This window comes from Bos indicus, chromosome 13 (genome assembly GCF_029378745.1).
Source record: "Bos indicus isolate NIAB-ARS_2022 breed Sahiwal x Tharparkar chromosome 13, NIAB-ARS_B.indTharparkar_mat_pri_1.0, whole genome shotgun sequence".
In the NCBI taxonomy this organism is placed as follows: Eukaryota; Metazoa; Chordata; class Mammalia; order Artiodactyla; family Bovidae; genus Bos; species Bos indicus.
The window spans coordinates 73,453,639-73,473,619 of record NC_091772.1 but is presented as its reverse complement, the minus strand read 5'-3'; the positions used below and the strand labels follow the sequence as shown (position 1 = coordinate 73,473,619).

At 49.2% G+C, this 19,981-nt stretch overlaps 2 protein-coding genes across 2 annotated transcripts in view; one reads left to right on the top strand and one right to left on the bottom strand.

The window, feature by feature from the left end:
• Positions 1–400: 400 nt before the first annotated feature.
• KCNS1 (potassium voltage-gated channel modifier subfamily S member 1) lies at positions 401–8,197 on the top strand. Its single transcript, XM_019972794.2, has 3 exons — positions 401–476; positions 1,173–2,215; positions 5,295–8,197. Exons 1-3 carry the CDS (start codon positions 401–403, stop codon positions 5,763–5,765), a joined length of 1,590 nt encoding a protein of 529 aa, XP_019828353.1. The 3' UTR covers positions 5,766–8,197.
• A 5,955-nt stretch (positions 8,198–14,152) lies between these two features.
• STK4 (serine/threonine kinase 4) overlaps positions 14,153–19,981 on the bottom strand; it is a 90,405-nt gene continuing 84,576 nt past the window's right edge. Inside the window, exon 11 of the mRNA XM_019972452.2 lies at positions 14,153–18,444. Within this exon, the coding sequence (XP_019828011.2) occupies positions 18,286–18,444 (159 nt within the window). The 3' untranslated portion in view covers positions 14,153–18,285. The remainder of the gene's footprint in view (positions 18,445–19,981) is intronic.

The window sequence follows — 19,981 nt, the reverse complement described above, 5'->3', positions numbered from 1 at the left end:
ACTCTTATGGTATTGTTTAGTCACTAAGTCGTATCTGACACTTTGCAACCCTATCGACTATAGCCTGCCAGGCTCCCCTGTCCATGGGATTTTCCAGGCAATATACTGGAGTGGGTTGCCATGCCCTCCTCCAGGGCATCTTCCTGACCCAGGAATCAAACCCATGTCTCCTGCATTAGCAGGTGGATTCTTTACTGCTGAGCCACCACGGAAGCCCTCTGACAGACTCTACAGATGTTTTAAAAAGTCTAAGCCAATGACTCACAATTCTGACCGTGCATCAGAATCACCCTCCAAACTTGTTGAAACACACACTGCTGAATCCCCTCCCCTGAGTCTGTGATTCAGCAAGTCCCCAGCAGACTAAGAATATGCTGCATCTTTGACAAATCCCCAGGTGATGGTGATGCTGCTAGTTCAGGGAACGCACCTTAAGAACTTCTGGTCTAAACTGGTTCTCCCAATAACCCTAGATAGTAAGCATTAACTATCCCACTGTGTAAAAGAGGAAACTGAGGTTCAAAGTACCGGCTTGTCCAAGATCCCGTAGGAAACCTCTGGTATGTGAAAATCCAAGTTTGGGCAAGGAGACATACTGTATGGGCAGCCACCAGGTGCCAGGACATCCTGCCCAATAGTTCTCATCATCAAAGGTACAGTTCAGCTTTTCCTTTATGTAAATGAAGGAGGCGGACTCGGTGATTTGGCCAAAACCCCCCCAGTTGGGGAGTGAGAGAGATTCAAACCCAAGCCTGACGCTTGAGTCCAGAGAGTGCTTGACACTCACTGTGCGCCTATGGCATACCAGATGCTTCACATGGAACTTCCAACACGCTTGGCTGGTACATGGCGCAGGGAGGGAATTTAGACCTGTTCTTTGGGGAAGGGTCTAGGCACTAGGGCTAGGCATTAGGGCTTCCCAGATGGCTCAGATGGTAAAGCGTCTGCCTGCAATGCGGGAGACCTGAGTTCGATCCCTGGGTCGGGAAGATCCCCTGGATAAGGAAATGGCAACCCACTCCAGTACCCTTGCCTGGAAAATCCCATGGATAGAGGAGCCTGGCGGGCTACAGTACATAGGGTCGCAAAGAGTCAGACATGAATGAGCGACCTCACTTTGGGGAAGGAAAGTCCATGGACGCCCCCTTCAGAGTGACCCTCTCTGTCCACAGGCCAGGGCGCCGCAGACATGGTGAGCGAGTCCCCGGGGCCCAGCGCCAGGGTCCCGTGGAGGCGAAGCGACGAGGCGCTGCGCGTGAACGTGGGTGGCGTGCGGCGGCGGCTGAGCGCGCGCGCCCTGGCACGCTTCCCAGGCACGCGGCTGGGCCGCCTGCAGGCCGCAGCATCGGAGGAGCAGGCGCGGCGCCTGTGCGACGACTACGATGCGGCGGCGCGCGAGTTCTACTTCGATCGGCACCCGGGCTTCTTCCTGGGCCTGCTGCACTTCTACCGCACTGGCCACCTGCACGTGCTCGACGAGCTGTGCGTCTTCGCCTTCGGCCAGGAGGCCGACTACTGGGGCCTGGGCGAGAGTGCGCTGGCCACGTGCTGCCGCGCGCGCTACCTGGAGCGGCGGGTGACGCGGCCGCGAGCCTGGGACGAGGACAGCGACACGCCGAGCAGCGTGGACCCGTGCCCCGACGAGATCTCCGACGTGCAGCGCGAGCTGGCACGCTACGGGGCAGCACGCTGCGGTCGGCTTCGCCGCCGCCTCTGGCTCACCATGGAGAACCCGGGCTACTCGCTGCCCAGCAAGCTCTTCAGCTGCGTCTCCATCGGCGTTGTGCTCGCCTCCATCGCCGCCATGTGCATCCACAGCCTGCCCGAGTACCAGGCCCGCGAGGCGGCGGCCGCTGTGGCAGCGGTGGCCGCGGGCCGCAGCCCAGAGGGCGTGCGAGACGATCCGGTGCTGCGGCGCCTCGAGTACTTCTGCATCGCCTGGTTCAGCTTCGAGGTGTCGTCGCGCCTGCTGCTAGCGCCCAGCACGCGCAACTTCTTCTGCCACCCGCTCAACCTCATCGACATCGTGTCGGTGCTGCCCTTTTACCTCACGCTGCTGGCTGGCGTGGCGCTCCGAGACCGGGGCGGAGCGGGTGGTGAGGAGCTGGGCGATCTGGGCAAGGTGGTGCAGGTGTTCCGTCTCATGCGCATCTTCCGCGTGCTCAAGTTGGCGCGCCACTCCACCGGCCTGCGCTCGCTGGGCGCAACGCTCAAGGTAGGGGGTGGGGGTTTCGGGGAGGTGGGTGTAACCGCGGGGCGGGTGAGCAGGGGCCCTTCCAGGTCTGCAGTGTCCAGGCTCAGGATACCAGGTGTGCATTTCAACAGGAGGTCTTTCTGGTATCTATTTCCCAGGGGAGAAGGGGAAAACCGAGGCAGAGCTTAACCAAACCAAACCAAAAACGTACAAAAAAACAAGACAGAAATTACTTTGGAGCTATCTGTTAAAACATCATTGTTGTTGTTTTCCAGTCTCTTAAGTCGTGTCCGACTCTTTGCAAGTCAACCATCATAAAAATACTCAAAGCAGGGTGCTGGCTAGCATCTCCGGATGAGCCTTTGTGCTGGCGGTATCAGAGAACACGGGTATCATAGGTCACCCTACCTAGGCTAAGTCTAGCAATGGGTCCAGAGCTAACACTTAACTGAATGCTGCCTCTGTGCCAGTTTCATATCCATTCTCGATTTTATCCTCAGGAAGGTGATATTATTTATTCCCTTCCAGTAGATGAAGAAGTTGAGGTCTGAGGGTTGGCTTTTTAAAGCCTGGTTGCAACTTATTGAGCAGCCGCCCTGTGTCAGGCCCTGGGCTGGGGGTGAATCGCTGCCCTGGCAAGCTTACCCTCAAGGGGGTGAAATTGACCTGTTTGGAGGAGGGAGGAAATGTGAACAGCTTGGGGAGGGGAATAAGGGTGATGCTGGGAGGGGGACCTGGAGGGAAGAACATGCCCACTGAGGAGGTTGGAGAGGTAAGTGGAGCAGGTACTGAAGGGCCTTCCATTTTTTTAAAATATTTTATTTTAATTAATTTGGCTGTGCCAGGTCTTAGTTGTGGCACACCAGAACTCTCAGTTGGGCCGTGTGGGATCTAGTTCTCTAACCAGGGATTGAACCCAGGCCCGCTGCACTGGGAGCATGGAGTCTAAGCCACTGGACCACCTGGGAAGTCCCTGGCCCATAACTTTGGATTTTATCCCATAGGAATAGGGGACCCTGTGAGAGTTTTAAACAGGACAGGTATTTCTGTGACTACTTCGAAGATGTGGAAACTGAGGCTCCAAGAGGTGGCAGGACTTGTCAGAAGTTCCTCAGGGAGTAAGTGGGACAGCCCAGAGAGGAATCCAGCTGGTCCTGACTCTAGCACCTCGGCTCTTTCTCCTGAAGGTCCATGCAACCCTGTTAAGAATCCCTAAAAGGTGCTAAAAGGTCCCTTCCACGCATAGCTTAGGAAAACCTTTTGCATGCTTTTATGGAAGGGCAGCTAGGATGCTAAAAGCAAGCAGGGCAGCTGGGCAGAATTCTGAGGCAGGTAGAGGGAATTCATTTGCCAGACGTCCTGAACTCGGCATCTCTTGAGCGCCCCAGAACCCTGCCTCCACCCTGCAGGGAGCCAGGGCCTGATGCTGCTGATGTTTTCTACAAGGAAGGAGAAGAGTATTGACCAAAGCTGCAGAGTCTAAGACACGGGTGAAAGACTCCTGATGAGGCCCCTGGCCAGCAGCTGCTTTCTTATTACCAGGGAGTTTGCAAAATCTCTGGCCCTGCCACAGACCTGGAGTTATGGCTCAGCAATAAAGAATCTGCCTGCCAATGCAGGAGATTTGGGTTTGATCCCTGGGTTGGGAAGATCTCCTGAAGAAGGAAATGACAACCCACTTGAGTATTCTTGCCTGGGAAATTCCATGGACAGAGGAGCCTGGCAGGCTACAGTCCACAGGGTTGCAAAAGAGTCAGACACAACTTGGCAACTAAGCAATAACCCCAGAAATACTGAATTGGTCCCCCCCACCTGATTTCTCTCCACCTTACGGGCTTCTGTGGTGGCTCAGATGGCAAAGAATCTGCCTGCAATTCTGGAGACCTGGGTTTGATCCCTGGGTTGGGAAGATCCCCTGGAGAAGGGCATGGCAACCCACTCCAGTATTTTTGCCAAGAGAATCCCCATGGACAGAGGAGCCTGGCGGGCTAGAGTCAGACACATCTGAGCAACTAAGCACAGCACTGGACATGATTTCTCTCCACCTTATAGTTGGGAAGCCCGGAGAAGGTGATGGCACCCCACTCCAGTACTCTTGCCTGAAAAATCCCATGGATGGAAGAGCCCGGTAGGCTGCAGTCCATGGGGTCGCTCAGAGTCGGACAGGACTGAGCGACTTCACTTTCACTTTTCACCTTCATGCATTGGAGAGGGAAATGGCAACCCACTCCAGTGTTCTTATCTGGAGAGTCCCAGGGACAGGGGAGCCTGGTGTACTGCCATCTATGGGGTCGCACAGAGTCAGACACGACTGAAGCGACTTAGCAGCAGTAGCAGCAGTTCCAGACTAGGGGTTCTCAGCCCTGGCACTGTGGACATTTAGGGCCAGATAATTCCTTGTTGGTGGGGCTGTCCTGTGCATTGTAGGGTGTTTAGCAGCATCCCTGGCCTCTACCACTGATGCCAGTACTAGATGCTTCTACCTAGATGCCAGTAGCACACCTGCCCCCAAAATGACTCCAGACATTGCTGCATGTCCTGTGGGGGCACAGTCGCCCTAGAGAATCCATGCCATAGGGCTTGGCCTCAGGGGCAGAACAAATACACATACCCACAGGCAAGTGCATTCAATAGGTGGTCCAGGGAACCTATGTATCCTCTCAGCTTCCTTGAGTGGCAGAAAATATTTTTGTCTTTATCAGAAATAGGATAGACCAAAGGACATGAGCCTACCTCTTTGCATTGTGGAATATAAACTGTGGTTCTCTTGGTTCTGCAACAGTAGGAAAAATTACGAGCTTTCCCTAACTGGCTGGTGTCACCAGTGGCCCCTGAACTAGAAGAAATAGCCATGGCTTAGCTGGCACTCACTGGACAACAGAAATCAGGCCTGTGTTCAATCCCAGGGTGATCTGCTGGCTATTATAGTTGAAAGATATTAGTGTGCAGCAGGGAACCCTCGGTATTGGCATCAGTTCTGCTTTGCTGGGTGACTTCAGACCTGCCCCTAGGACTCTCTGAGCCTCAGTTTCCACACCTGCCCAACACAAGGTCTGTAAGCCAAGCCATCTCTCACCTGGATTCCTGTATTCTCTTCCAGCACAGCTACCGTGAGGTGGGCATCTTGCTGTTGTATCTGGCTGTGGGGGTATCCGTGTTCTCTGGCGTGGCCTACACAGCTGAGAAGGAGGAGGACGTGGGCTTTGACACCATCCCGGCCTGCTGGTGGTGGGGCACGGTGAGCATGACCACCGTGGGCTATGGAGATGTGGTGCCGGTGACGGTGGCTGGCAAGCTGGCGGCCTCGGGCTGCATCCTGGGGGGCATCCTAGTGGTGGCGCTCCCCATCACCATCATCTTCAACAAATTCTCCCACTTCTACCGGCGCCAGAAGGCTCTGGAAGCCGCCGTGCGCAACAGCGACCACCGGGAGTTTGAGGACTTGCTGAGCAGCATCGATGGGGTGTCAGAGGCATCTCTAGAGACCTCTCGCGAGACCTCCCAGGAGGGCAGGTCTGAAGACCTAGAGGCCCAGGCCTCCAGTGGGCCTCCAAACTCTCAGGTTTATTAAACCAGGGCTCCAGGCACCCCCTTCCCACACCCCTGCAGTCAGCTGAAACGGAGCAGAGATTCCTCCCCTGCTTAACCTCTTCTTCGTGGCATGACCTCTCAGGATCACTCACGCTGGCCTCAGAAATGACACCTGGAGGCTGGGTCCTTTCCTCCAAAGACACAGGGAGGCATAGTGTTATCCTAGGCTCTATGAGCCTGCGGAGCAACCCAAAGACCTTTATAAATAAACCTGCAAGCCACCCACAGTACAGGCATGAGCCAAAGAGGAAAGTCAAAAGGATGCTAACAATTCTTGAGCACTTCCTATCTGTTAGCCACGTCCTATTGACCCTATTTTAGCAGATGAGAATTATCCCCATTTCACAGATGAGGAAACTGAGGCTCAGAGAGGCACAATGACTTGCCTAAATATCACACGGCTAGAAGTAGTGGAGCCAAGTTTGGAATCCCAGCTTGTTGATCTGCCAAGGCCAATATTTCTTGCTCTGGTCTTTCTTCTACCCTCACAAAGTTTGTAGGTGGTTTTATGTGGTTCATAGGCCCCCAGAGTTGGTTCATAGGGTTAGACACTTCTGTTAGAGCTAGGAAAAGGACCAGACAGGGGATTCAGATGTAGAATCCCTGGACCTCATCTGTGGTTCTTTTCCAGAACCTTCCAACAAGAGTTAGCTCTCAAAAATTAGGTCTGGGAGGAAGGACTAGGAGGCTGCCTCCTCAGTGGGTGGGTAAGACTTGCTAAGCAATAGTCCTGAGGCTTCCTCCCAGGACTCCTCCCTGGCTTAAAATACAGAAAATCTGAAGGGGCCCTGGCCTGAGGCCTGAAGTCTAGATCCAGCTGTGCTAGGGCTGCTCCATCTCCACATCACAGCCCATTTATCAGATGGTCACAGTCTGTGCCCCAGAGGGAGATGAAAGCCAAATGGAGCAGGGGTGTCATTTATTTAGAGCCAGCTCAGCTCTGAAGTGTTGATGGCAAGGAGCTGCTGTGCCTGCACATCTGTCTCCTCTTCCCAGATCCCCCTAGACTGACCTTGACAGTTCCCTTCTTCCCGAGATACAGACCGCCAGCCCTACCTTGGGTCACCAGCCAGGCAATGCTTGAGCCTCCTGTCCCTTTTGGCCAGGTCCAGCTCTCTCATCTTTTCTGGGGCCATATCTCTTATATTCACCTGCTGAATTCTCTGTCTACTTGCTGAGAAAGTTGGGAGGGAAGGGTTCCCACAGCCCTTTCCACATACCGTGGCTAGGAGGGCCATCACAGGACCATCATGGCTGGACGACGGCTCTTTCCCCCACACTGAGCTCCAAGATGGAAGACGCTGTCTGATTGAACCCAGCTTGGTTTGGAGCAGGTGTTTTGTCCACGTTGAATGGATTGACTGAGTTGTACAGTCCACTGGGTGCCAGGCACTGAGGAGAAAGAGAAATAGAGAGAGACCTTGTCCTCAAGAAAGAGGGCGAAATTGAGATCGAAAAGGAGGTTCTGCCTCCCTCCTCCTTGCTTTTTAAGGATTTAAAAATGATTTCCTTATAGATTCTTTCCTCACTCATTGAACCAATACCTTTTGGAAGGGGCATAAGCTGGGACTACACATGTGGCCTGCAGATGTGTTTCGTTTGGCCGAACAGTATTTTTAGTGTATTTTTAAATTCAGACATCATTGGGGCAGGCACGTGCTCTCCAGTTCTGCTTCCCATGCACCTCCTCATACACACAGGCACCACTGTATCAGCCCCATCACTTCTCAGATCTACATCACCCACTGGCTTTTGAATTATATTAACTGCTTACTAGGTTCCAGAGATACAATGGGGAGCAAAATATGTATCCTAACCCTCATGAAGCTTATAGACTAGTGGAGGAAGTGGATTTTAATCCAATAATCACATAAATATGTAATCATTTTATGAAGTAAAGGGAACTGTAGGCCTGTAAGGGAGCAGGGACCATTAACCAAAAAGGTCAGAGGAGACTTTTTTAAGCAAGTGGTCACCCCATCATAAGGATAAATACCAAATCAGGCAATGCGGGTACCTGGAAGCGTGTTTCAAGCAGAGGGAACAGCATGTGTGAAGGCCTTGGGTCCCACACAGGGCCTAGTACACAGGTGGCCCCCACAGGCGGATGGATTCTGAGTCTCCAGATTGGAGCAGAGACTGGAGCTAAGCCAATGGGCTGCCTATGAATTCACCACACACACACCAGCCCTCCTACACACTCACATAATTCCTAGCCCAGCTCTGCCCAGGTCAGGGCACAGAGACTGGAAGGGCTGCATGTGCCACCCTTACGGTCTTGCTGGACATACCAAGGAGCCAGATAGCTTCCAGCCTTGAGTCCCTAGAATGGGTGTGAGGAAAGCTCAGGGAAGCATCGTCTGGCCTGCATCCATCATGAGGCTGCATGTGGTCCTGGCAGAAAAGCAACAAATTACTCCCACTCCTGTGTATCAGTGAAAACCATGATGCAAATAAAGAGTCTGGGTCCAGGGACCTGTGTCTGCCTGTGTGAAGCTGGTTGCCTGATGTGCTTTCTGGATGACTGGGGATGGAGGGTGACGTGTGGAGTGACTAGAATCTGCAGTCTCTGGTTCTAGTCTTCAATGAGGCACAGATTATAAGCTATGGTGGTGCTAGTGGTAAAGAACCTGCCTGCCAGTGCAGGAGACATAAGAGATGTGGGTTCAATCCCTGGGTTGGGAAGATCCCCCAGAGAAGAGCATGGAAACCCACTCCAGTATTCTTGCCTGGAGAATCCCCATGCACAGAGGAGCCTGGCAGGTCACAGTCCATAGGATTGCAAACAGTCAGGACTGAATTGACTTAGCATGTAAGTGATAGGAACAAGAATCCAGCGGATTATTAGCCAAAAAGCGTAATTCATTAGAGTAAATATTTGAAATGATGAACAACAGTTACAATTAGAGTTCTTTGTTTGCAAGCAAGAGAAACTGACTTCCTTAAAATGACACTTAATCTATTGGAAGGTGTATTAGTTTCTGGTGGCTTCAAATTTCTACAAACTTGAAACAACAGAAATTTATTCTTTTACAGTTCTGGGAGCCAGAAATCCAGAATCAGGGTATGAGCAGGGTCATATTCCCTCCAGATGCTCGAGGGTGAACCTCTCTCCTGGCCTCTTATAGCTTGTGGGGGCTGCCAGCACCCCTTGGCTTGTGGCTGCATCACTCCAGTTTCTGCCTCTTTCATCACACTGCCTTCTCCTCTATGTGTCAGACCTCCCCAAAACTCTTGCTCATAAGGAGACTTGTGACGGCATTTAGGGCCCACTAGGATAATCCAAGATAATCTCATCTCAAGATCATTAACTTCATCACATCTGGAAAAAGACCCTTTGTCCAAATGAGGTAACATTTTCAGGTTCCAGAGATTAGGATGTGAGCATATCTCTGGGACTACCATTCAGCCTACAACAGGAAGGTAATGGTCAAGTTCATAGTGGACGTCTGTGGTGGCCAAGGGGTTAAGAATCTGCCTTTCAATGCAGGGGATGCAGGTTTGATCCCTAGTTGAACTAAGATTCCCACATACTTCGGGGCGACTAAGCCCTCTTGCCACAATTACTGAGCCCATGCACTCTTACTGCTCTGAAAGAAGCAGTGTACCTTGATGAAGACTCACACAGCCAAAATCAAATAAAAATTTTAAAAAAGGGTGAAGTTCACCCAATCAAAGGAAAAGCTGGCCAGGCCTCAGGAAATATAGGAATGAGGGGAGCTCTAGGGACCTCAGTGGCAAGACCCATGAACCTTCTGCTGAGGACACTGCCATTCAAATGATCCATGTCCAATCTCCTTCTTTCCCTGTATCCTTCTCCTCACAGTCCCAACCCCAGGAGAGAGGTGGATTTGCTTAGCTTGAGTCATATGCCTCTCCCTTGATGGGAATGGAGGGCAGGGTACCTGGATAAACAGCTACAACAGATCACTTGGGGTGGAAGAAGGGTAGTTACCCAAAGAAAATCCACATGATGTCAGCAAAATAAAGGGGAGGAGTGTTAATAGGCGACAATTGCAGGTGTAATTACATTCCAACCCCTGGCTCCCCACCACATCATAGGCTCACAGCTTCTTCCCAATTCACACAATTTTATAAATGTTTCTAACATGAGGAAACCATCTTGTATATAGTTAAATTATATTTAATTTAATATATTAAATTATATTAATTTGACTATTAATGTGACTTAGTCAATGCAGTGGATCCGTTTGATGTGTGGAACAAGGATGATCAGGGAATCAAAGTCTTCCTGCTACAGAGCTGGAGAATTAAGGTGTCCCTGTGAGTTGGAAAACTGTTATCCTTTCCAGCAAAGTGCTTCCTGTGGTTTCTCTTTCTTCAAATAGTGAAACCCTTAGATGTATATTAGCTCCAGGGACTATAATTAGGGGCATGTTTCTAACACAGAAGCTAAGATGGGAATTGCCACTTGATTAATGTCATTTTCTAAGACTCTTCTAATTTTGCACCAAAAAGGGGAAAATAATGGTTTTGTTGTTTGTTTTAAAATTCTATTTAATTTTCTTATCTTATCCTTTAAAAATTGTATGTGGCTATGCCGGGTCTTAGTTGCAGAATGTAGGATCTAGTTCTTTGACCAAGGATCAAACCCAGGCCCCCTGCATTGGGAGCAAGGAATCTTAAACATTGGACCACCAGGGAAGTCCCCTAATGGTGTTTTGATAGGAGTCATCACCCTGCAGGAGTTTTGGTAGAAGCTCTCATCTTTCAGCCTCCCTAAAGATGTGGGATCTCTGTTGAGTTCTCTATTTTGAAACCGTTAATTGAATTCTATTGGCCTTTTGTATTATAATGGCCTCCACGGGTCTGGGAGCCAATGTAGGGATCTTTTCCAGCTATCACTCCAAAACTGAAGATACAGGATAGCTTTGGGATTCCACTAGACCTCCAGTGACAGGGACCCAGGTCAAAACATGGTTTTTCACATGATTGGTAGACCTACAATGGTCCTCTGGGTCCCCCAAAATTGGTAATAGCTCGAAGTCTTCATCCAAAGTTCCCTAAAAGATTTGGGTCTTTCCCTTTCTTCCACACCCAGTTACCCTGGAAAATGGCCATAAGTCTTTCTGCAAGAGAAATGTTCACATTCCACTCATGCCAGGGTCCTTCCTCCAGGTTAGTTGTGTATGCTTCATTATATCAATAAAAGAACTCAAGCCTGGGTGTTGGGTGACGATCTGTAACTATCACAGTGGCTTAAGTCAGGGCTGCATCCTTAATCTCTTATTACAGATCAGAAAACAAAGACCCAGGGAGGTCCACAGTCATACTTGACTTTGTTTGTGTGGAGATGAGCTTTTTAGCTCAAATAAGGACCAAGCAGGTTGTTCATGGGCTCTCCTGGTGGCTCAGATGGTAAAGAATCTGCCTGCAATGCAGCAGATCCAGGTTCAATCCCTGAGTTGGGAAGATCCACTGGAGAAGAGAAATGGCTACCCACTCCATTATTCTTGCCTGGAGAATCTCATGGACAGAAGAGCCTGTTGGGCTACAGTCCATGGGGTCGTAAAGAGTTGGACACGACTGAGTGACTAACACACACACACACACACATACACACACACACACACTGTGTCCATACTGGAAAGTGGAGGTGGAAGGGAAGCTGGTTGACTCATAAGGTACTTTTTGAGGCTCTCAAGAGTAAAGATCATCCCTGGTGGCTCAGACGGTAAAGCGTCTGTCTACAATGCAGGAGACCTGGTTCGATCCCTGGGTCGAGAAGATCCCCTGGAGAAGGAAATGGCCACCCATTCCAGTACTCTTGCCTGGAAAATCCCATGGACAGAGGAGCCTGGTAGGCTACAGTCGATGGGGTCACAGAGTCGGTCACAACTGAGCGACTTCACTTCACTTCTTATTGACTACTAATAACCACCCTTCGTGTGTCTGGCACACTACAGTTAAAGTGATTTCACATCCTTTATCTCATATACTTCTCACAATAACCCTGCAGGAAAGCAGCAACAGTAACAAAATAGTGTAATCATTATTGGGCAGATTCAGGAAACTAGTCATAGTCAAAAGGTAGTGAATAAAAAAGAGCAGTGAATCAGGGATTCAGACGCGGGCTTCCTAATACTGTAGTGTTCTCACCTGGCATCACACTCCAGTCATCACTTTCTCTGCCAAACTTAACTCCCCAGGATCGCTGAAGGAAGTGACTTTGAAATGTGGGTCCTGTTATGAATTTCTTCTTTCCTCCGGATTCTGGATGCTGCGCTTAGGTGCTGGCTGGGATGGTCCTTGATGACTAACAGCCCTCTTATTTCAGGCCAACCAAGTCCTGTGCCTGAGTGTAGAAAGAATTCTCCAGAAAGTTTTAATAAGCTGAGAAGCTAACCTCATACGACAGTAGCCTTTGAGATGAAAGGGACGGTGTCTTTCAGAATCATGACTGCTAGAAACGAGGAGTAGGACAAAGACAGGTGTTGACTGGTGCTCTTGTTCCAAAGGAGTAGGTTCAGAACCTTCAGGAAATCCATGCATTGAGGAGGGACTGGGCACAGCTTGCTCTTGGAGTCAGATCTGGTTCAGATATTGGCCCTGCCACTTAGCAGTTGCGTGAGCTTGGATGGGACTTGTTGTCTCCAAGAAGCCCATCTCAGGGTCAACCTCCAACTGGGTTGGTAGCCAAAGCCCAGTTCTTCCTCCCTTCTCGGATTGGTAAAGCTCTTTCAGTTATGAGTGACAGAAACCCAACAAGGTGTCCTAAGTACAGGGGTTCCAGAGGTTCAACTGAGGTCACCAGCTCCTCTCTCCCTGTTCTGCTTTCCTATGTTGGCTTGTTCTCAGGTGGGAAGGTATGAAAATTACTTATATGTGATGGGAGACTATGAGCATTACCATGTGATGTGGTTCAGAGGAAAGAATATGGGCTCTGAGGCCAGAGAGCCTTGGGCTTGAATCTCTTCTACTAGGAACTGTGTGGTCTTAGTTGGATTTTTTTTGCCTCTCTGAGCCTGTTCTTCACTTGTCTTGATCTAATAAACTCCTACAAGTCAGAGTATTAATATCAAGTTCAAGTGAGATAATACATGGAAAATGCCTGGTACTATAACATATTAACCCTCAAAATATACTTAGGAAAGAGAGCTCAGCAATCCCCTTCAGAGCTCGTGTTCTCCTTAGTAAAGCAACTCTGCACAGAGGGCGCTAGGAAAGGAAGTAGTTGCATGTCCACAGATCACAAATCAGGCTCATCTTTCTACTTGAGGCCCCAACTGGGCTCAAGAAACCCGAATTTGAGTTCAGATGCAATGTGGCCGAATCTGGGGCCTCGGTTACATCATTCATCAAAGCAGGATGCTGGCTGAGACATATGCTGAGGGATAAAGAGTAGCTACCCCGTACACATGCACAGGGCTGGGTGGTGACCCTCTGACGGCCTTCGTCTTATCAGGAATAAACACCCAAGCCCCACCCCATAGACCACATGGCCCTGCACGCCCTTGTCTCACCCCTCGGACCTCACTGCCACCTACTCTGTCCTTCGAACACTCTGTTCCAGGAACAGTGACTGTCCTTCTAGCAAGTCAAGCTTTTGTTCTTGCCTCAGGGCCTTAGTTCTTGTTGTTCCTTCAGCTTGGAATGGGTATCGTCCATGCCTTCCACCTGGCTGGCTTCTTGTCATGCATTTCAAAAGTCATCTTTTCCGGGGCAGGCATAGATCACTCTGTGTGGAGCTGTATTTCCCCCGCCGCCACACACACACTGCTCTCAACCTCATTACTCTGCTTTATCTTCTTTTTTTTAAATGTTTTTTTTTTTTTGGCTGCATCAAGTCTGAGTTGCAGCATGTGGGCTCTTAGTTGAGGTGCACAGGCTTTTCTAACAGAGAAGTTGCTTAGCTGCTCTGAGGCATGTAGGATCTTAGTTCCCCGACTAGGAATCAAACTCATGCCCCCTGCAGTGGAAACATGGAGTCTTAACCTCTGGATCACCCAGGAAATCCCCTCTTTTTCATTTTGTAAGTTCAGGATGCTATTACCTCCTCCAGAAAAGTTTCCTTGGACATCCCAGAAGAACTGATTGTTGCTCCTTCCTCCTGTGTCCACAGGCTGTGTACTTCCTTCTGCCATAATATTTTCAATGTTGTGTGCTTGTGGGCTGGACTGACTCCCTGAGTGGCCTGCCAGAGCTGTGTCTGGTTCCATCTTTAAACCCCTGACAATTAGCTCAGTACCTGGCACGTAGCAGGTGTCCAACAAAAATTTAATCCCTACGCCACCTGCCTCTCCCCTGGCTTTGGATTCTGGAATAAACACAGCACAGAGTCAATGGTTCACAATACCATCATCCAGGTTATAGATGGAGGATGTTGTTTTTAAAAAGAGAACAGTCTCTGATCCAAAGGACAGTTTATTTAAAACAAAGGTGACAAAGTGGAGGAAGGAGGAAGGAGGGAGAACAATTCTAACATAAAAGCACATAGGAAGCATCTCAATTAAAAAAAAAAAAAGGGCAATGGAGGAAGCTATGTCTCATACATATACAAACTGCTGACCTCAATTGATTATTTACATCCAAACTTTATAAAATAGCATTTCAAGTCAGCACTTAAGCCAGTGTTATTAGTTTTTGTTACAAAAAGTTAAAGCTACAAACTTCACATTTTTAAGTTGTACGTCTGCAACAGCATTTAAGCTTTTTTTTTTCCAAGTTGGTCCGAGTGCAAGCTGGTGGAAGAGATTTTCTTCCCGCCCCGCCCCCCCACCCCAAACACAAAAAAGTACATCAATTCCAAATACAATGACTATAATCCTGATGAAAACACAGACACAGTGCTTAAGAAAGATGGCAGATAGGATGTGCACTGGGCAGGAACAATTTTCAGGTAAAAAAAAGGAGCTGCAGTCTTTAGAGGCAACATGGTATGCTAGAAAGGGCACTGGAAGAAAAGACCTGGATATGAACTCTGGCTCTGCTGTATGCTAGTTACCTGACCTTGAGCAACAGACTTTGCCTCTTGGAGCCTTGGTTTCCTTTTCTGTAAAATGAGGACAAAGATACCTGTATCTCTCAGAGATATTAAGTTTTAGTAGATGTTGGGCTGTTCAGATTATCTCCTTCTCCTTGAGTGAGATTTGGTACTTTGTATCTTTCAAGGAATTTGTCTATTTAAGTTGTTCATAAAATTGTTATTAGCCTTTTAATATCTGTAGGGTCTAGACTGGTGTCACCTCTCTCATTCCTGATACCAGTAAGTGCTATTGAGTTTGAAATGGTATAATAAATTTCTGGCAGCAGGTGCTAAATAAATGTTTCCTGGATCAGAACCTACAGCTTCAAGAAATCAAGGCCATAGTTCTTAAGTTGCTTCAGAGTACTGGTTCTGTCTGTCGTCTGTATCTATCTATCCATCACACCAAACATTTATCCACCAGTTCATCTGTCTATCAACTGGTGGCTGGGAGAACAGACAAGGAAAAACAAAAATAGAAATTTGCTGCAAAATTACTGATGAGGAAGCAATAAAGATATTCCTGGAGGATCTGAGATTTTTAAAAGACACAGTTAGGTCTGGGTCATTGTTTATTAGGGGAGAACAAGTGAGAGGCTCAGAGTCCCGTGGAAGCTGGAGTCACAAATGATGAAGCTCAGGGCTCTACAGGAAGCCAGCTGACCTATGTGAATTTAGTATCCAAGGAGAAAAATGACTAGGATTGACTTCTCTGCCTTCTGGCATAAGAAAACAAACACACCTTGTCAGAAAATCTATCTCATCCAAAATACACTGACTTCTGGCCAAAGGGCTCCGTCTAGCTCAACTGGAGAGCAATGCACTTTTTGGACCAGCATGGTGGATGCACACAAGCTGAAACAAAATAAACTTCAGATCAAGACTCATCACCCAAGAATATTTACGGGGAAAAACTGAACCTTCTTTTACTTGGATCTAGCTTAGGAAGGGAGAAAATGGGCATTCCTCTCCTGTCTGGCCAAGTGCAAAATCCTTTAAAAAACAGAGAGAGAGAGAGAGAGGGAGGGAGGGAGAGAGGGAAACTGAGGCAGGACTGTTAATTAGCACAGCAGATGGTATAGGGAAATTCATGCTCCATACTTTGTTTTTTAACTCACTTGACTGTCAGACTTGACCGATTCAGTGGTTTCCCAACCTAAAAATGCCAGCCTGGGTTTTTTAGTCTGTGCAAGAAAAGTGGTCACTTCCTTTTTAAGAAGGCTTGTTGGATAAACAACAAGGTCTCACTGTATAGCACAGGGAACTATATTCAATATCCTGCAATAAAATACAGTGGGAAAGAGTATGAAAAAGGATGTATAACTGAGTCACTTTACTATACAGCAGAACTAACAAAACACTGTAAATCAACTATATGTGAATAAAATAAAATTTTTAAAAAGACTTGTGGTTTTCCTCTTCCTTGTAAATACTGGTCCTACATGGTGATGCTATGAATCCTGATTCTATCACTTACTAGCTGTACCACCTATGGAAAGAACTTTTTTTCTCTCTGAACTTGCTTCATCCTCTATGAAATGGAGATAAAATACTTAATTCACAGAGTTATTGGGGAGGTTGGAGCTGACATAAAGAGCCTACCTACCTAGCTCAGTGCCTGGCATATAGTAAGTGGTCATGATTGCTAGCTGCCCTTTATTATTATAGCAGGATCCTCAAATTGTCCTCTGTTCTCTGTATCTGCCAAGTAGCTGCATAACTGGCCAAGCCCTGCAGACCAGCAATGGCCTCTTGCCTTTTCAATAACTTGCTGTCATTGCAAAGAACAGAATCTGGCCACAGAAGAGGAACATCCCTGGCTCTCCACTGATTCCCAGCTTTGGGCAGCAAGAGCAACTATGGAGTCAAATTACAGTATCCTTAGGTGCAACCCAGTCACGGCTCCCCTATCTGAGGGGAAGAGGTTCTAAAAAATAAAAAGGCAGTCGCCTTTCGCAACTGTCTGCTCTCGGCCACGTGACTAAGTGACACGTGGCCTAGAGCCAAAGCTGCAGAGCGATGGCTCAGCGCTGTCTGTTGCAAAACCCTCTGGCCTGCTTTCGGCTCTGCGTCTACCTGTGTGATGCTCATGTGCTATCCGGCAGATGCAGGAGAGCTTGTGGGATGGCTGCAACAGAATGACCTTGGCTCCCCGTGGGAATCTCTTCACAGCCAGTCGCCTACTGAAGAGACAAAGCCAGGCAAGTTCCCATGAGCAGGGTTCCTTGGAACTTCACCAAAACGGACACGAGCGTCTTCCTTCAGAGAAGGGGCTGCTTAGCCCAGTGAAGCAGGAGTGAGGGGCCCCACCATCCAGTCCCAGCGCTTCCTTTCATTTGCTTCGTGATTTGGGCCATGTCACTTCCCTGCTCTGGGCCGCCATCAGGCCAGGTGATATCTATATGGTCCCTTCCAGTTTTGGCATCCTACACATCTGGGTTGAGTCTCCTGGAGGACAAATCTTAGTCTGATATTCATTTACCCTTTCCAGACCCCAAGCAGTAAAATGAGAAAAGAAAACAGTCACATATTTGAATGTGGGTCACAAAAGCAACGCCCCCTACCCCTGTCTGCAAGGAACATGGAGCAAAATGCCACGGGTGTCCTCTTCACGTGAATGACGAGAACTTGGAAAGCCTTTTCCCCTTTTGTGGACTGAATGCAGCCCCACTTTGCTGGGAGTTCCGGGTAGGCCTGTGCCCTCGCTTGATCACGTCTCCTCTTAAGGCACTGGGCAGTGTCTGTGCTGTGACTCTAGGCAGTTGGGAGAGTGGAGGTGGATGAAGGGTGTTGAAACTGCAAAGGCCAAGCTCGCAAGGAGGGCGCCAGGCTTCTCCTGAGACTCTGAAAGGCAATGCAAATTGTCTTTCCCAGGACATCACTAACAGCTCTGGAAGCCAGGGGTGGCCTGCGTAAGGCTGAAAGCATGGCGAAGGAGCTGACCCCGACCTCATCTGTTCAGCACAGCCCAGCCGGAGGGTGAGGCCGGCTCCAGGGGCTGGAGGGCCCCCGCAGCCTCCTGGTGTCCTCCTCCCTCGTGTTCCACAGTACCGTTATCTTACAGAAAAGAGGCAACTGTTTTAAAACTGTACCTGTACAGAGATGCCACCACACCACGTGGGGAATCTAGTTATAATTTATATATATATGTGCATATTTATATATTTTTTTTAAAAAAGTCTTCCAGAAAGAACCACTGAAAGCTACTGGGAGAAGAAAAACAAAGAGACCACGTGACACTTTCCCAGCTCTCACTCGACGAGGAGTCTCTGGTTCTGGGGTGGGAAAGTCTGAGGTTCAAAGCGCCCACATGAGTCCTGGGAAATGATATATATATACCTGTCCAACTTCAAATACACACAGCGGGGCAGCGTGCCGACTGGCTCCGCAGCCCTGGCCAGTGGCGCACTTTCTTGGTTCCTGAGTTCACAGAGGGGGCTCTGGAGAAAGGAGGGAGGCGAGCTGGAGGGGCAAGTGAGCCAGAGTTCACTGGCGGCCTGGGGCCAGGCTGCCCTCAGAAGTTCTGCTGCCGCCGCTTCTTGGCCTCAATGGCGTCCAGGATGGGCTGCCGCTTCGACTGGTACTTCTGCCGGATCTCCTCAATCTCCTGCTCCATCATGGGGTCCAGGGCCAGGAGCCTCTTCTGAAGGTCTTCCACCGTCCAACTCTTCAGCTATGAGAGAGGCAGACAGCAGTCACAACAAGGCCCAGGTCAGTGGCTTCTGGAGACAACCTATCCTAGGAAGAGGTCTTCTTTTTTTGGGGGGGGGGGGGGGGCACAACACTTGGCTTGTGGAATCTTAGTTCCCTGACCAGGGACTTACCAGCACCCTTGGCTTTGAACACTGGAACACCAGGGAAAGCCCCCCAGGAAAGGGTTCTAAGTGCTAATCTCTTTGATTTACTGTTCCTTGACCAGGAACCTAATGAGTAAGACTTTCACCTCCCCTCTCTTGTAAGTTAATTACACTGGATTCCTGGTTAGGGCACTAATACAACAGTAACTTGGTATATATATAATTAGCAGAATGGCTCCCTCCTCTCATCCTACCCATAAGATGGGTGTGTGCACGGTGGCCATGTCTCCTGGACGCTACACCAGGAGGACAGCTGCTCTCCCCACCGTCCCGCCTCCACACACTGTCTTGGCAATGGCACACTGGTCATTGCTGGCGTTTACTGGGGGCACCACTCTAGTAAGTACTTTATAGGGATCATCTACTTAAGTGTCTCAGGCATACAGACACAAACCCTGAGTGTGGGTGGGGGATGGGGGATAGTTGGAGAAGCCCTGAAACTTCTAAGATGAAGTTTCCATCAGGCAGAGAGAAAAAAGAAAGAGGACCTAATATCTACATTAATAACAATGGCGAACGTTTCCCCAGTGTTCTCCACGCACCAGACACTGAGTGCTTGATGTATATTAATATTATACATCCATTAATTCAATCCTCATGAGAAGTCTGTGATTTCAGTGTATTACTATCCCATCATTACAGATGAACAAGCCAAGGAAGAGGGTGGCTTGATGACCTGCCCGATGTCTCGTGGGCAAGAAGTGGCAAAGTCAAGGGGCTTTCCTGGTCGTCCAGGGGTTGGGACTTTGCCTTCCAAGGTAGTAGGGTGTGGGTTCGATCCCTGGTTGGGGGAGCTAGAATCCCACATGTTTCTCAACTAAAAAACCAAAACATAAAAATGGAAGCAATATTATAACGACCTCAATAAAGGCTTAAAAAAAAAATGTTCCACATCAAAAAAAATCTTTGGAAAAAAAGAAAAGAAGTGGCAGAGTCAAGATTCAAACCCAGAGTCCCTACTCTTAACCAGCACTGGAAGAAGGCAGATTTGCAGAGCACGGGCTTGAGAACCCACTCAACCTGTGTCGGAAACACGGTTCTGCCTTGTGCAGATGCTGCGGGACTGCGGCCAGTGACCAGGCTCTCTGGGGCTTCCTCACCTATGGAAGTGGGACCACAGGGCCGCACCATGTTTACTGTAAGAATTAAATGAGACCGGGGTTGCTGGGTTGCTGGCACAGCGCACGGAGCCCTGTGTGCTTCAAGATGGCAGTGTGTGTGACAACACACGCTCTTGGCCACGGCCGGGCGGCAGGGGGCACCATCTCCCACCTGTGTCTGCAGCTGCTGGGCACGTGCCCTCGTGGCCATGGCCGTCTGTGTGGAGTGTTCCCTGCATCCGAGCGAGGCCAG